The 16,695-nt window shown below is 37.6% G+C and overlaps 2 protein-coding genes across 3 annotated transcripts in view; both read right to left on the minus strand.

Annotated features, from left to right (window-relative positions):
• LOC138043079 (lysine-specific demethylase 3B-like) overlaps positions 1-1,227 on the minus strand; it is a 56,131-nt gene extending 54,904 nt beyond the window's left edge. Inside the window, exon 1 of one of the 2 annotated variants that reach the window (XM_068889192.1) lies at positions 859-1,227. In XM_068889192.1, the coding sequence (XP_068745293.1) occupies positions 859-1,035 (177 nt within the window). In that variant the 5' untranslated portion in view covers positions 1,036-1,227. The remainder of the gene's footprint in view (positions 1-858) is intronic. The other variant, XM_068889193.1, reaches the window with a different exon arrangement.
• A 6,628-nt stretch (positions 1,228-7,855) lies between these two features.
• LOC138043097 (nucleotide exchange factor SIL1-like) lies at positions 7,856-16,468 on the minus strand. Its single transcript, XM_068889220.1, has 5 exons — positions 16,267-16,468; positions 10,888-11,292; positions 9,957-10,251; positions 9,117-9,443; positions 7,856-8,478 (listed from the first exon to the last, which is right to left on the minus strand). The coding sequence occupies exons 1-5, from the start codon at positions 16,304-16,306 to the stop codon at positions 8,196-8,198; spliced, it is 1,350 nt and encodes a 449-aa protein (XP_068745321.1). The 5' UTR covers positions 16,307-16,468; the 3' UTR covers positions 7,856-8,195.
• Positions 16,469-16,695: the final 227 nt, after the last annotated feature.

Here is a 16,695-nt window from a genome sequence, read left to right on the forward strand (position 1 = left end):
CGCAGGTCCGTTAATACTAGTTATCAACTTTTGGGAACGTATATCGATAGTTTCAGACTTCTTGTCAAGCTTTTAAAGAGAACCATTAATTTTATCACAGATTATTTTGCTGAAAGGAAAGCTGCAGTAGAAGAATCTGCAGGTAAATCACAACCTAAAGGTGTTAGATCCAGATAAACTGAAAAATGCCGGAGGATAACTGTTGAAGACAAAAGCTGAAGCTCTTGATAGCTTAACTACAAAGCTAAGTTAATCGCTAAATTTGGGAAAAGGGTTACTGAAGGAAAACTTAGTGTTCATTACGGTATTTTTTATTACGATAACTTAAAACAGAACCGTTTGAAACTAAGTTTATTTGATGAAAACAGGGCACTGGCGTGTTATTGCGTGTTCATTTCAAAGAGTCACGCAAAGAAATTAAATGCAAGGTTTCAAACAGATGCAATTTGAATTTATCAGAAAATTGGAAAGTAAAAAGCTCATGAATAAAAAACCTCCACCACACCATAGAATACAGATTTCAACGCAGTGCTGCAAGATTACATACACGATTTGCTAACATGTCTTGAGAACGTTTGCATCCAGTTGTACGTGGGGTTCATCATTTCCTAGAATCGTAACGAACGATCCACGTTATATATACCGCTGCGCGCTGGGTGCCGTTTCGTAATTATACTATACCTGCTGTTTCGTATTTTTCAAAAAGTTTGCTCGACTTATTTTCTGAAAAGTGAGGGGAATGCCGTGAACAAACGATCGTCATACAAAGCTCGAGAGACAATTTTCAGCACTGCAGGTATTTCAACGTACGTAACCTTTGATTATGGACAGTTTAATTTAATAGTATATTCTTATTACCTTGAGCTCGGGATGGTGAGGGTCCTTCTCACTGCATGATCTGATCACTCCAACTTTCCACTGATAATCCAACGGGTTTGATACACGGCTAGATCGAGAGTTTGGGCGAAGCGAATTTTTCTGCCGCACACACAAAAAGCGCTTGCCTACCAATTCAGCCTGACGGAAAGAGTACATGGTATTTCTTTCTCTCCATCAACTTTGCGACTCCTACAAAGGCAGACCCTACTACATGTTAAGAAGCAAATGCCATGGGTCGATGCAAGGGTAATCAATGACGAAGGTCAGCCGTTTAGAAAGCTCCAAACAGATTATAATCGCGCCAAATACTGGTCAAACGCATTCAACTTAGCAATCACAAGTGACTCTCTTTCTTGTACCGCGCGCGTGCGCTGAACACCTTTAGGAACATGCGGGCTCAAACGGTCAAACCAGACAAGTACGTTCAATGTCAATTTAAATTGCATGTGATGATAACAGCAACAATTAAGCTGTAGATAGTGATGATAATAATGATGATGACAGTAAATTGATTTAATTGAATCAACTATTTTTTTTGCCAGCGAAGCTCAATACGGAGCGGTGATTAACATGGTGTGGCAAACATCATTTATGAACTCAGGCAGTAGCCCAATGAAAACATTCCTTGTTGTTTCTGTGCGTCTATTAAAATACTTTTGATAGACGCACAGAAACAACAAGGAGTGTTTTCATTGCTACCAGCGTCTTTACAAACCTGAGTTCATAAATGATGTTTGCCACACCATGTTTATCACCGCTCAGTATTCAGTATTTTAATAGACGCATTCAGTACTGAATAGCGGGGAGGCAAATTTCCCTTTCGTAAACGGTCGTTGCCATTTCCCAGAACGGTCGTTGCCATTTGAAACGGTCGATGCCATTTATAACGGTCGACTACACACTTCACTTCAAAGAAAATTAAGACAAAAAAGGAAAAAAAAAAAAACATTTACAAAAGAAAAACCGGAGGAAAAAAAGAGTCCGAAAATTTCAAAACTCGAACTCGGGTTCTTAGCCCTCACCTAAACAGAACCCTAACCCGAACCCTAACCAGCGAGACACAACTCCCAGTACTCGCAACCTTTTGAGTTCTTAGACGTAATGAGTGTAATTCAGAGTTAAAAAATGGCATCGACCGTTTCAAATGGCAACGACCGTTCTGAGAAATGGCAACGACCGTTTACGATAGGGAAATAGGGAGCGGGGAGCAGAGATGAAGCAATCGCAAAAGTGACTGGCCTTCCACCAATGCGTCCAGAATTCGAATCCCTGATTCCGCGTCATAAGCGGGTCGAGTTTGCTTACAGCCCAGGTGGAGGAACTCCCTTACATGGACTGCATAGATATGTACAGCCCCAAAGGGTATGGTTTTTTAGCCGTTTTGGTCCGAAACAGGGTATCAATTTTACCATTTTGGTTTGAAATAGGGTAAGGTTTTTGCACTCAAGTCTTGAATTGAGTATTTTTTTTAGAAGAAGCTACTTCTTTATCATTAGGCTTTTTCAAATCATTACGCCAACCGTGTAACAGCTGAAATAGGGAAGATATCGTTAAACGTCACCTATAGTTATTAATGTGCCAACCACAGCATCATTGGCTGTCGAACAAAGGCTCTTTTGTTCCAGTGGTTGGAACATTTGAGTTTGTAAACAGATATCTTCCCTGTAGGGTATCAAATTTCTGGTCAGGTCTGAAAATATGGGAGGGAAAATCGCAGTTTTGGTTTCAAATAGGGTAAAGGTTTCAGGAAGTAGGTCGCGCATCATACCGGCCATGGCAATTTTTTTCTGGGAGCTCACAGCTATACAGAGGCTTTTATTCATGTACTCCAATTTTCCCTCTCATAAAACCCCGATCTTTGGTTTGATCTAGATTATTACATGGCAACAAGAGTGAATGAGAATTCAAGCAATTATCTAGCTATTAATTGGAGCACTCTAATTGATTGGTTTTCAGTCGGGATTTTTCGGTACGGACCATTATCATGGAAACGTTTGTTTCCGTATTTTTTCTCCCTCCCAGGAAATCAAGTTGACCGAAACACAAAACGTTTATAAAAAGAGTAATTTAATTTTTTCATCAGAACATTACAATAAGTAACAATTATTTTGCCGAAGGCGAGGTGAATATCGATGAACACAAACCGAGACAAAATCTAGTCTTGAACATAGGATAAAGACGCTATAGAAATAGTTATTATTATTATTATCATTATTATTATTATTATTATCATTATTATTATTAGGTTTCTGAGAGGTCTTTATTAACCAATATTCACGCCAGCCTGAGGTGAATGATCGTTTTAGTATAATTACATAAGTAATTATTTGAAAAATATGTATTTTCTTTACAACAATAACATTTCTTCTTCTGTTACCTTGACAACATTTAAAGGGCTTGTGCCCATTTTGAAAAAACCGCTTAGGTGATTATCGAGTAATAACCTCAAGTGCAACCAATCAGTGCAGAGAATTTTCAATAATCACCTATGTAATTATACTGCTATTATCAGGGGCACCCAACGAGAATATAGTTCAAAACCACTTAGACATAGCATAGTTAAACGTATTTTAGTATTTAAACGGTAGATATAGGCATATTTTTATCCCCTAAACATTTTTCATCTGTTCGGATTTCCTAGCTGAAAGTCTAGTGATCCGAAATTATAGCGATCAAATCTTACCTTTTCGAAAATTTCAGCCAGAAAAAAGGCTCCGGAAAATTCTAGGTGAGCTTTTTAAAGTAAAAATCCGTTTAAAATGGGCAATTTTGCCATTTTTCAGATGTTCGAAAATCCTAGGAGAGGCAGGCAAGCAAGAAATTTTACAACAAATGTTGCGAAAATTCTAGATCTCAAACCGTCTTCCGAACAGATATTTTCCGAAAATTGGCGTTGGGTGCCCCTGTATTATATGTGATAGCAAATGGAATTTAATTTTACATGAAAGAGGGTGCCGTTCAAAGTTCGCTGATGACAGACAAAGTACTAACATTCACCAATCGGAGAAGAAGAAACGATACCATATAATAAACAACTTACCAACCTCACTTGCTCTGGACCTTACTGTGGAATGTTGGCCCTCAGTCGTTTTGTATGGACCTCGCTTTTCTCGGTCCGTACGGCCACGACCTTGCGCCAGTATTCCCCAGGGCCCGGTTGTTCAAAAGCCGATTAACGCTAATCCCAGATTAAAATATAACCAAGGAGTTTATTTCTCTACTCCTAAATGCTGTTCAAGACTGATATTCAGCAGAACTTTACATTAGAAGAAGTCAATCTTGAAAAAAAAAAGAATAAGAAAAATAAAATTTCACTAAAAAGTTGAAAACATGAAACAAAAGTTTACGCTAATCCTGGATTAAGTTAATCGGCTTTCGAACAACCGGGCCCAGTACGGTTAGTAAGAGGTTATTCTCCCAATCCGTAGAGCACACGAGCTCGGCTGTTCACTATACAGCCGAGACTGGAGACTTGAATAAAGTCATTATTATTATAACATCAAAACGTTTTTCAGTGAAAGGCTGTTCAAGCCCTCCGAATTATCTTGTTCCGGTTTTATTCATTCATGAAAATCGACTCCCAGATAATAAGATCTGGCTGTCGCGAGCTGTACTCCAGGATATAGCTTCTGCGGATTGCATCTGAGCCGGATCCCAACTCGCGCTTTCCAGCTCGGCATATTTATATCCCCTAAAATTTTTTCATCTGTTCGGATTTCCTAGCTGAAAGTCTAGTGATCCGAAAATTATAGGGATCAAGACATACCCTTTCGAAAATTTCAGGCAGAAAAAAGAAAATTCTAGGTGACCTTTTTAGGGTAAAAATCCTTTAAAAATGGGCAATTATACCATTTTTTAGACGTTCGAAAATCCTAGGACAGGCAGGCAAGCAAGAAATTTTACAACAATTGTTCCGAAAATTCTAGATCTCAAATCGTCTTCCGAACAGATATTTTCCGAAAATTGACGTTGGGTGCCCTGTACCTGTAAGATATTGTAGGTAACTGCATGTTAAAGAAAAGCCATATTCTTTGAATTAAAGATCAATGTAGCGCATATCAATATTCATCTCCTCAATTTTAAGAAACCGAGTTCGGACTGAAGGGATTCGTTCAATTTACGTTTTAAAGTGTGTTTTATAAGCTGGCGAAGTTCAGAGGGGATGCCATCCATATTTTTGTACCAATTCTTAGAGAAGGAAAATAACCTTTGATTTGTTCTCCACATTTCTACGTGGAAGTTTCCAGTTGTTGCAGACCGTGTGGAATAGAAATGAATTTGTCCAGAGCGAGTAAACAGATTCGAGATATTGGGTACAGCAAGCTGATTGTTAACATCATGTAGCAAAGAGGCAGAATTCCTGAATTTACAAATAGAGGCACACTACGATATGATTTGCAATCCACAAAATACATTTAACGCAAAGCCCCCTTTTGTAGCGTGACAATTAATTTGTCCAGATGTGTATTTAGGGCCTGACCCTAAGCAACAAGGCCCTAGGAAATATAAGGTTCTATCAGCGAACAGTAAATGTTTAAAAGTGTAGAAAAAGGCATTAAGTTTCGAAGCCTGGCGATATACCCATTCCTTTGCTTATTTTCATAGAGGTGTAGTCAATGTGTTGGTTCCAAGGAAAGATTACCATCGGTCAGCACTCCTAGATATTTTGCATAAGTCAGTCTTGTGTTCCAGAGATACTAATTGCTTAGAGTTGTTATCAAATATTTTCAAATTGACATCACGATCTGACTAGTTTATGTTGATAGGGATGAAAAAAAAATTAGCTGTGTTAAGAGATAAGTTATTAGAATTTAACCATTCACACACACGTAACAATTCTTCATTAACAATGATCTCGAGGTTGTTTAATATCCGCGTATAGTAAAGTTGTGTAATCAGCAAATAAGGAAAAGTTAAGTTTATTGGAGGAGCGATGCATGTCATTCGCACAGATTAAGAAAAGAAGGGGTCCGAGTACAGAACCTTGAGGGCCACTACATAAACTTGTTTCTTTATTAGAGACAGTAGAGCCAATTTGAGTTGATTGCCTTCTACATGCAATAAATATGAGGAAAACCAAGCTTTGGGGGGGGGGGGGGGGAAGGGGGGTACCTCCCATATAAAAAAGGGAGGGATGCTTGTTGTCTCGCTTAGGGGTGTAAATTTTGGATTTTGGTCTCCTTCGAGGCACATTTTTGATACACCCTTCATGTGACCATAAAGTCTCAGTGTTCTGCTTTCTTAGGAAAAATGGGGTTACGCCGGTTGTGTCCAGAAGAGTTTGTGTACTAATGCGATCCGATCTTATGATCTACGGGCATTAGGTATAATTATTCTGCAAACCAAATCAAACGTTGGATTTGTAGTTCCAGGAACTTCACATTCCCAGCACGAATTGGCGCTGGACATGTGCAACAGTACAGTCATTTATCTCTGTCCACTGACTTCGCGCAACGCGCAAGCCATTATTTTATCTCAGTTTTACCCACATACTTCTGATTTGCGCCAATGCCTAGAGTGACGATCTTATTCGTGATTCGTAGGGAGCTTATTTTTAAAAAATGCCAAACGTGCGGCATGCATTTCATACATCTTATTTGATGGTTAAACATATAATACGAGCAATGAGCAAAATGTCCGCGAGCATTGTATCTTAAACCATCGAATAAGAGATTTATTATTCCACTTCAAAAAAGGTGTTATTTTGCTTCAATTTTATTTGGTAAAAGTGTTTTGAAAAAAATGCAACATCTGTCCTTCAGGGCGCTCGTACGAACGATGTCAACAGCACAAAAGGTTAGCCAAAGATCTTTATTTGATTGGATAAAAAAAATGACGAGTGACAAGCTCAATTCTCAGGCTTTTCATCGTGTTGAAAACAACTTCTTTCATTGAAAAACTCCCGTTCCGTCCGTATTTGCTCTGTTCTAAACCTGTCCAACCGGGACGCTACAGTGTATTACCGTCTCATATTTTGCGCGTTTTCTTGACCAAATATGGCAAAATGGAGTAATAGTGGACTTATAAATTGCAGTTTTCTCCCTTCCTCTTCAAAGAATGTGAAGTAACCAAATATTAATCCCTGCCTACAGTGATGTTCGATATCAAAAATAGGTACGCATGGCGTACGTGTGGTAGTCCAGAAACTTGACACATTGCTTTAATCCATAACTGTCAACTGAGCTGCGTTTTGTTTTCCAGGACGTAATATGTAGCTCTAATAGAACACGATATTGTTTTGGTATCGTAAATCATTATAGTGCCATTGTAGATGTCTCCAGTAAATAGCCCAGAGGTTTCGAGGTGTATGGATACCCCGATATCAACGAGTTTGAGAAGTTTTGTTTCTTTATAAAAGAAGGATAACTGTAAAAATGTTTTCTTTTGGCATCCCACAGCGATTCTGTCCCGAAATCGCCGATCAAACTTTTAACACGACCCACGCTCTTCCAACAGCCGGAGAGAGGTGTGGTTACAATTTGGGTTATGACGTCACATTAAGTACTAAATAGTTTATTGAATTAACAAATTAAAGACAGTTTTTATGTCTCTGTCATTTTAGTGAGGACAAATTGCTTCATAACATTGTCAAAGTGGCTGCGGAACCACGAGCAGTAGGCAAATGGTTAGTGAAAATCGCAGTGACTGGAAAGTTGACAGCTGAATGTTTTATGTGTTTTGTCCTCTTATTGATGATAAAAATTGAACGTTAAGTGTGCAAGAATTAACTTGGTTATTGTAAAAATAAATTTCTCATAGTATTCTAAAAGGCAAGAGGAAACAAGTGAAATCAAGTGCAGCTTGATTGCTGGAAAATTCGATCTGTGCACTAAGCACCCGGTCAATCTCAATGGGCGTGGCTCTAACGGCAACATTGAAGTGCGATTTCGGGGCAAAACAAAGTGGACTACCAGGAAGAAAAATGTTTCAAGGCTTGTAATACTTCTATGTAGAAATTAACCAAAACAAACCCACAGACTGTATTGGCACTTTAATATTCAATGCGAGCATTCAATCATTGAATCTTTGTAGAGCACCAAAAAGATGGAATGGATGGATGGATAAGCGCTTTATTTTGAAATGACGTTTATGTTGGTGTTTCTACCCCTGTTGCTAAAATTCCACATTGAAATAAAATGGGGATTGGACTCTTTGATGTCCAACGGTTTTGCCATCAACCACTGATAGTATGCTCTCAAGAGGGCAGGTAGTGTGGCATGATTTGAACACATGCATCTCAAAAGAACAGGACACAGGTCTTGAAAGACTTAGAAGTCTTTCTATCACTTCTATGTAGTTGGCAACAACAGTGTTTATCATCTGAGTTTAGTCATTAGGTCTGTAACAAGCTGCGCTAATATTGTAACATATTCAGAATCGTCGTAATCCTGTTGCTTGCCTGCATCCTTGAGCCACTCTAATTTAAGTCTGTTTAAATTATCTTGTACATGAGCTTTTTGAAACTCGCTTTTGCACCCAGCTACCATAACGTGTAGGGCTTGAAGAACTTTCTCTCTCGTGTCATTTTCAGTAGTGTGTAAGAGACCGGGTATGAGCTGGCACCATCCTTTCTCAACCATCATTTTCAAAAGAGGAACTCTGTAAAAGTTCAAAGACAACAATAATTATTTTGGTTACATTTTGATCATGCACAGCAGGAGGCAGTGCAGCCCAATGGTTAGGACGCTTGCCTAGAGATCTGGGGATCCCGGGTTCAAGACACATTCTGACCACTCGCTGAATTTGTTCCTGGTAGTCCCTGGTTCAACTTCTCAGCTGTAATACTTGTAAATCGACAACTGCTTTGCCTCTGGCCAGTTCATAACAGTTGTTGTTGTTACGTTCTGCCGTTTTGTTAATTGTGTTTCATTGGCCGTGAAAAGCCCCTAATGGGAGTGGTCAATAATAATTATTAAAGTACATATGTATGTATGTATGTATGTATGTATGTATGTATGTATGTATGTATGTATGTACAATGTATGTATGAAAATACTTAACATTTCACTATTGGTCTCACTCTGCATGCAAGAGCAGCTACTTGGAAAATTATTATTATATTAGCATCACACATTACACTGAGGAAATAATATTATAGTCATCAGACATAATTTGATGCTACTATGGTTTTGGGGGTTAAAATTCAACTTCTAAGATGCAAGAAAATTTGTTGCCACCCAGTGCTACAGATGCCTCAAAATTTGGCATTTGACATGTACTAAAAAGCTTTGCTCTACCTGCCAGAAATATCACCAGACACATCTTGTCCTTGCTTTTCCAGCCTCACTCTAACATGTTCAATTTGCTCTGTTAATATGTCAGTCATGAGAGTGATTGCTTTGATAAGGAGTGGTTCATTGCCAGGTTCCTCAAAAAGCCTCTTGAATATATCAAGTCCATTAAACTTAAGAAATTCTTTCTGTCCAACAGGAAACAGTCTAATTAGAGATGATAGTGCATACATGGCTTTCTTTCTCACAGCCATAGGTTCATGTTTGGACAGCAAACGAAGAAGTAATGGCAAAGCTTCTTGCTTAAGTGCTGCCTGTTGAACTTGTGGATTACTAAAAACAAAACATAAAAGCAAACAAATCAAATTAATACTCAATCATGTATGAATAATAATAAGTTATTCCTTAATTAACAACAACAATCTTTATTTAGCCTTACATGTATTAACAATGACATAATTTAAGTACTTCCAGCCAAAGTATAGAAAATTAAAAATCGAGGCAAGGGGGTATTGCTTCTAAAAATTGAGAAGCTGTATGCATAAACTGGTCCTTGACTTGCCAGCTTTTGGGTCATGTTATCAAACAGTGGAAGAGCAAATTGAGGGCAAAAAATAAATAAAATAAAAATGATAATTAAAAATAGCAGATTTAAAATAAGTCAAACCAACAACTATAACTCATTCCTTGATATTTGACAGTGATTTGATGAAATAAAAATCACAGTCTACATGTACAAAGAATGGTCTATTGTGACAAAATATGATGAAAAGAGTCCTTTGAAAAGTTAACATTTGTACATGGTTCACTTAGTCAAGTGACACTATGAGGAATAAACAAAGTTACCTTTGCGCTGCAGATCCCAGAACATAAGTTGCCCTGCTTGCGAGACTGGGCTCGGTAGAATTCATTAGCTTAACCACAAGGGCTAGACCACCAATGCTGTGTAAATCTCTTGCATTATCAATCTGATGTACATAATATTCAAGCTCATCCAAGGCGTGCTCCTTTTCAGAGAGATTAGAGCTTGAACTGTTGAGCGTTTTGACAAGATGTGTGATTATCTCAATGTCCTTTTTGACAAACAAATCCACTTCTTCTAATTCCTTTCGGATTTCATCAATGGATCGGAATTGTTGGCCTGACAAATACATGTAAAGTTATTTTAAAATACAATAAAAATAGATACAAGGATGTTAATAGTCAGATACTCATCCAAAGATTTAAACAAGGCAAATAACAATTCAGCCTGTGAATTTTGCAAAATAACACTTTGAATCATACATGTACCAGTACTTTAGCATTGGGGCATGTCTTGCAGTTGCAAAATGTTATAATGCGGAAACTCTGCCAGTCATACTGTATCACCCTTACCTTTGACATAAACATTTTTTCTTTTGCCATTTCAAATAATACTAAGGCATCAAGAAAACCTTAAAAGCTAAAAAAAGGAAAAAAATATTTTGGCTCCTTCTACCTGCTTCCCTGATTGTTGGAAGTAATACATGTAGAGTATGGAAATGTTTATTCTGCAACTTAAGTGCAGTTCATTCAATGAAAATTGGCTGTGATTTTTTTAAATGGCATAGAAATTATGCAAAATTCACTTCAGCTAATTTGTCTGCAACCCTTACTTAAGTCAAAATAGGATCGGCCAGAGGGTACAAGGTTTACATCAATATGTGGCAGCATTCATGAGTTTGCGCTCGCACAGTTAAGGGGTGTCTCGAAAATGAAGACCCTAAGACCCTGAAAATTCGAAAACCCGGAAACTCACTTGCTTCTAATTTACTTTCCAGCCCTTCAGAGCCACCTCCACTAGGACTATCACTGTGGAATTTATCGCGGAAATCCTTTAACGCTTCTTTTAGATGCTGCTTTGAAATTACGCTCTTGTCAATTGTGATGAATTTCTGTTTTGTATCTTTATTGCTCTGGTATTTACTTCCATCATCCCCATCCATTAGCTTGGCTTCTTTTTTCCCAGTTTGTAAATTCATGCGCACATGGAGTCCTGGAGGAATTCCTTGGCCTGGTTGAATTGTTTGCCAGTCAGCTGTTGGTTGAAAAATCGTAAGATCTTCCTCAACATGTTCTTTGTTTACTTCTTCAATGATTTCACTGTCCTTAAAACCATCATCAGATTCAACCAAAACAAGCCCTGGTTGTTGCTCTGCTAAACCTGTTCAAAGATAAAGGACAAAAACTGCTTCATGTAGTTTTAACATCAGAAATGTTAAAACTTAAAAATATATTAATTATTAAAAGATTTGATTCAATCTGGAAAACATTATAATTCGAAGCTTATTACTGCTAATTACCATTGAACGATTTCAAATTTTTTTTGCTTAATTGAATAACTACCTAAATATGTACAAGTAGAGGGTTAGCCTAAGAGTTTCTGATTACTTTAATCAATACTTTATTTATTATATAACAAGTATAGGTAAAAAAAAAAAGAATGGCTGAAACAAACAATACATCAACTGTATGTCTTGTCCATTATCAAGGGCTAGGTACCATTAGCCAACGCCAATAACATGTGAGTGGAACAAGTGTGCTCGACACAGGAATAGAGTTACAGGAATGCATAAATAATAATAATTATTACTATTAGGAAAAGAAGAGAAAGGACTCAAGTAGCGTGATGTGAAGTACTGACTTCACAAGATGAATTTTAAGAGGTTTTAACCCCATTTCCTTGAGGCCCTATGCACCATCTTGGCGCAAGGGGACAGACAGGTGAAGGTGAAGGTGAACCCATTTCCGTTATTAACTATTGACCCCTGAACCACCTCCAATTGACAAGTAAAATCATCTGGCATTAGACAGAGTCAGCGTTCCCAGCTGCTTCCATTTTGGTCACCATGGTGAGTGAAAAATAAATTTGGTGACTAAAATTTTGGTGGAAGTCGCCAAGAGATTAAAAAAACCTTACTTAAAAAATCTATATGTTTGGTCAAGATATTAAATGAACAATTGCCGGTATCTCATGTCTTTCTTTTTTCCCCTCCAACTTCCGGATAAGCTTAAACTAATTTACCCCAGCAGATTAGCCAGCTGTGCTTGTTTGTCTCAGATTTATATTGAAATGGTCTGGAAAATTTGCTGGTACAAACCATTGATTAGTTGATGAAGGATTGAAGCTCATTGTGATTGCCAAAAGGATACAACAAGTCTGGTCTCACTGTTTAACACCTTCACCAGCCATGTTTATTTGACAGCAAACATTTCTTTTGGGTCTGGACACTACTGATATTGATTTTTCAACAATCTAATCCATAAGAAGTTTGATGTGAATGAAAAAGAAGTTTCATAATTATATTTTGCCCAAAAGGTACTGGCCATTTTGCTTCCAAGTTTAATTTGAAGACAAGTTTAAAATGTGAAGCAGGCTGAATGTGCAAAACAAGTTTTACTTCCAAATCATGTTATATCTATCAAATCAAATCATGTTTATTATGTAAAAGACAGTCATAAAAGGAAACGTCAGAGCAGCTAGGTTATCCCTATCAAGGACGCTCCCTATGTAAAATACAAAGAAGTTATAATTATACGATTTAAAATTTGAGCATTATTAGGCATTGGCATTATTAGGCATTGTAATAACACTATTCCAGGGGTAAACGTGCCTTATTTCGACACATTTATCTCTGGAATACAGTTATTACATTATCAGTTAGAAATGCACAGATCCACGGAACAAAATTAAACAGTTCATTTAGACTATCCAAATTTGGCTTCGTGAATTTGTAAACCTTCTTATGAGATGGATTCTTAGAAGATGGCATCTTTACTTAACAAAACAATGGAGTTGTGATTGGAGAAAGGTTCACCAACTTTTAGATTTCTTATCAACCCCTCATTTGTGGTTATCATGAGATCCACGATGTTTTTTGACGAATAGGTTCCTGACCAGCAGTTGTTGTGACATAAAATGATCCACTAGAATATCCATTAGTTTGCAATTAATTTTTGATCAATATCATGGAGTACAGGTTAAAATTGCCGACAATACTATGTCCCCAGAGTCGTTAAACTCAACCACTGTGGTAAGTACTCAAGTCAATAAGAGGTTCGATTGAATTATTTGGCAGGCGGTAAAATCTCCAAATGTGAATGATTTGTTTTTCCCATAGAAAATGTCAATCCACAGGAGTTCTGAGTTGGTATCACACTTACAACGTGTAGATAAGATTTATGAAACAAGTGCCATAAAATTATATTTCAGAAGAAGTCACATCTTTGAGGAAGTGTTTTTTGTCCTCTTTGGTGCCTCATAATTTTCAATGTGTTTACAATTAAATTATTTTGTTGGGGAACGTGTTTATCTTATTTTGTGTACATGTATTTTATGAGGATGCAGATGAAGTATCAATTTGGCAAATTAGAGTCTTGCAATTGTATCCATTGACATGACCAGGTTTTTTCCCCTTGGCGACCAATTGTTTTTTTTATGGTGGCCATTTTACAATTGAAGGTCGCCAAATAACCACTTTCTGAAAAAATGAGCTTGGAGCCCTAAGAGTAAAATCTGTTAAGTCTCAGTGCCAGGATTCAATGTGTTAATGTCGACATTAGTGGATCTAGAGGTTGTTTATGGGAAAATTAATAGTTGAATCTTCAGTGGATGTAGAAGTTGTTAAGGTCTCGGTCAAGGAAAATGAGGTGTCTGCAGGAAAATAAATTGTCACATCACCATTTTTTGTATCGGGTCATACTACATATCATATTGAAGCTAATAGATTGAATCATTCCAGCAAAGTTTTAGTTTTTGGTATTTATAATTTTGCCTTTTAGTTTTGAGGCCTCAAACTCAGAACGACCGAGTCTGCTGCAGAAGCTCCTGTCCCCTTCGCTTTATTGCAAAAACAACCTCACTTTGTTGCATCTTAGTCACAGATGAATGCACTCCAACACCATGTGAGGAATTTTCATGTGTTATGAATTGAAAATATCACGCACCATAGTCGAAACTGTCATTTCATACTTAATTTGGGCACAAAAAGTGCTATAAAATCAGTCCTCGAACACATGTGAAAAATTCCTCACACTGCATTTGGCGTAGTACAATCATCTATTAGAACTGAAAAATTGGAAGCGATATCTTAAAACCAGCTGGGACAGGAGACCTGTCCGAGAAGCTGTAATTTTGACGTCAAAATAAAGCTCTGGAAAATTGATGCAAAGATTTCACGTGCAGTTCACGGTCTGCTGAATAACTCCATCCCCTACTTGAAAACCAATTATGCTGAGCCAATCATCGTTCGGGCACGTGCTAAGGTAGCAGATTGCGCATGAAGGCTGTCAATTGACACCCAATCCTTTCACGTGTGATTGACATGATACGTCAATCATTTTTCGCATGCAGATTATGGCAGGAAACAAAGAAAAGCAATTTTAGCGGTTTTAAAATTAAATTTTCAAAATTTTTTTTCGGGAAAACATATTTACATGTACCTACTTCACAGTCCACCAATTTAAGATTTGCAACAACAAGAAATTTGAGTGAGGCGCCCAAATTTACCTTTGCTGAGACCTTAACCCATTGACCCCAGAACCACCTCCATTGACAAGTAAAATCATCTGGTGTTAGACAGAGTAAAATCTATTAAGTTGATCTCACTCTTCAGAGTAAATGGGTTAAGGTTACCATATACCTTCATGGGTGTCTCGCGTCCAAGTGATGTAGCATTTCCATTTTAAACTGTAGACACCTAAACCCAATATCAAATTAAAGCCTATAGAGCTGGCTATCACACCATATCAAGAACTTTTAAATTAAATGAATTGTCGAATTTTTCACGACCTCTTAATGCGAGCATCAGAATCACCTTTTCAAAGCTACATGTACAAGTCAAAGCAAATTTTTCTTTTTGCTATTAATTTTTATTTCGTTCCTTCGTTTCCCTACCCAAAGCTTCATACAGTGAAAAGTTAAAGAATGTTTTTGAAATAGTATTAAAAGAATGTGAAGTGTACTAAAATAGCTCTCAGAGAAAAATAGTTTGAAATAATAAATTAGCAGACACTTTAATCGGACAAATTCCTTTTGAGTTTTAGCTCTTTAAAGTTTCTGCTTAAAGTGAAAAAATTGATTCAAGAAAACAGCGCTGACTGTCAATCAAACAGATAATTTTTACTTCCGACCAAGACGTAAAACCGCCATTTCTCCGCCAATATTTAATCTTCTTGAATAATCTTTTACATTAGATATCCTATTTCGATCTTTACTTTGACTGAAAAATCCAAATTTGAAAAAAACTGCCAATCTGAAGGTATATGGTAACCTTAACCCTATCCCTTCACTTTTTTTTAGATTTTATTTGTCATTGAGATACCCCTTGGGAGCCAAAGGGTTCACAACATCTAGGTCCAGTAAACACTATGTCCCCTTTAACCCTAACGCCTCCTAGCTTTCATGAGTCAAAGGAGAACCTCTTAGGGTGAGAGGATTAACAACATCAAGGTCCACTCAACACTGACCCCTTTTGCCCAGAGTATCCCTTCTGAGAGTAACTCTTCAGGGGCAGATTGTCGCGTTTTCGCCACCTGAATATTGTAGGTTGTTTGCTTTAAAAAAAGGCTTACAAAGGGGGGGGGGGGGGGGTCACAATCACCCTATATCATATCATATCATATATCTTTCTTTACCCTCGGATTTTAGAGTAGCTTAGTGTAGCTAATATCTCCGAGCATTTACCCTCCCAACCATGATACACCACAGAAGACAGACCACAACACCGGGAACTACATGCCCTACTCTTTGCGACAAGTGTGTGGGTTCTTTTACGTCCCACAGGATTATGAACATTGAAGGGTTATGAGATGGAGCCTCCGGGGCCCTAGGACCCCCCCTAGCTATGCCCTTGCTCTTATAGATTTTACTAGGGAGCCTCTTAGGGGCAAAAGGAGTGGTTGAAGCCTGAAAATTGAACCTCTTAAGATAGACTTAATAATTATGCTCATGGCAAACACCAGCTTTCATTTGACACTGATATTCCTCAAGAATTAAAAATCTTAAAAAAAGCACTCTTGAACCAGAAAGCAGCGGCGGATAAGAACATCTGCAGACCTGACCTCTGCAAGGGAACTACCATGAATGCATTACCTTACTTATACTAAAATAAATTGAAAGCTTCAGCCTCTAACTTACTTGACAACAGAAGCACCAAAAGAGAAAAATATCTCAGCATGTTGGTTGTTATGCTTCGATTTGTGGTATAGAGTAAGTAAAAGCTAAGTGAGCTATTTTACCAATGAAAGTCATTTAAATGACGCATCCGAGACATTGTGTTTACCAATGATTCATGTCTTGCCCACCATCGAACACGACGACTCTTCAAGAAGCCACGTATGTGCGAAAAACTGCTGACCGGAAATTAATGATGAAATTTTGCACGTGTAGGAACATTGAGGAACAACTCATTATGAAATTTCGTCATTGTCATCATAATTTCAACAACGCTACAACTTTGGCCACGTCCTTGTTCATGTACATGTGTAGTAAAGCTAATTTTTCTTTTGAACACGTTAGCTTCCCGTTTTGAGTGGGTCAAAGGGATTCGGGGTAAAGCTCGTAATA

The sequence above is a fragment of the Montipora capricornis genome, chromosome 3 (genome assembly GCF_036669925.1).
Source record: "Montipora capricornis isolate CH-2021 chromosome 3, ASM3666992v2, whole genome shotgun sequence".
NCBI lineage: Eukaryota > Metazoa > Cnidaria > Anthozoa > Scleractinia > Acroporidae > Montipora > Montipora capricornis.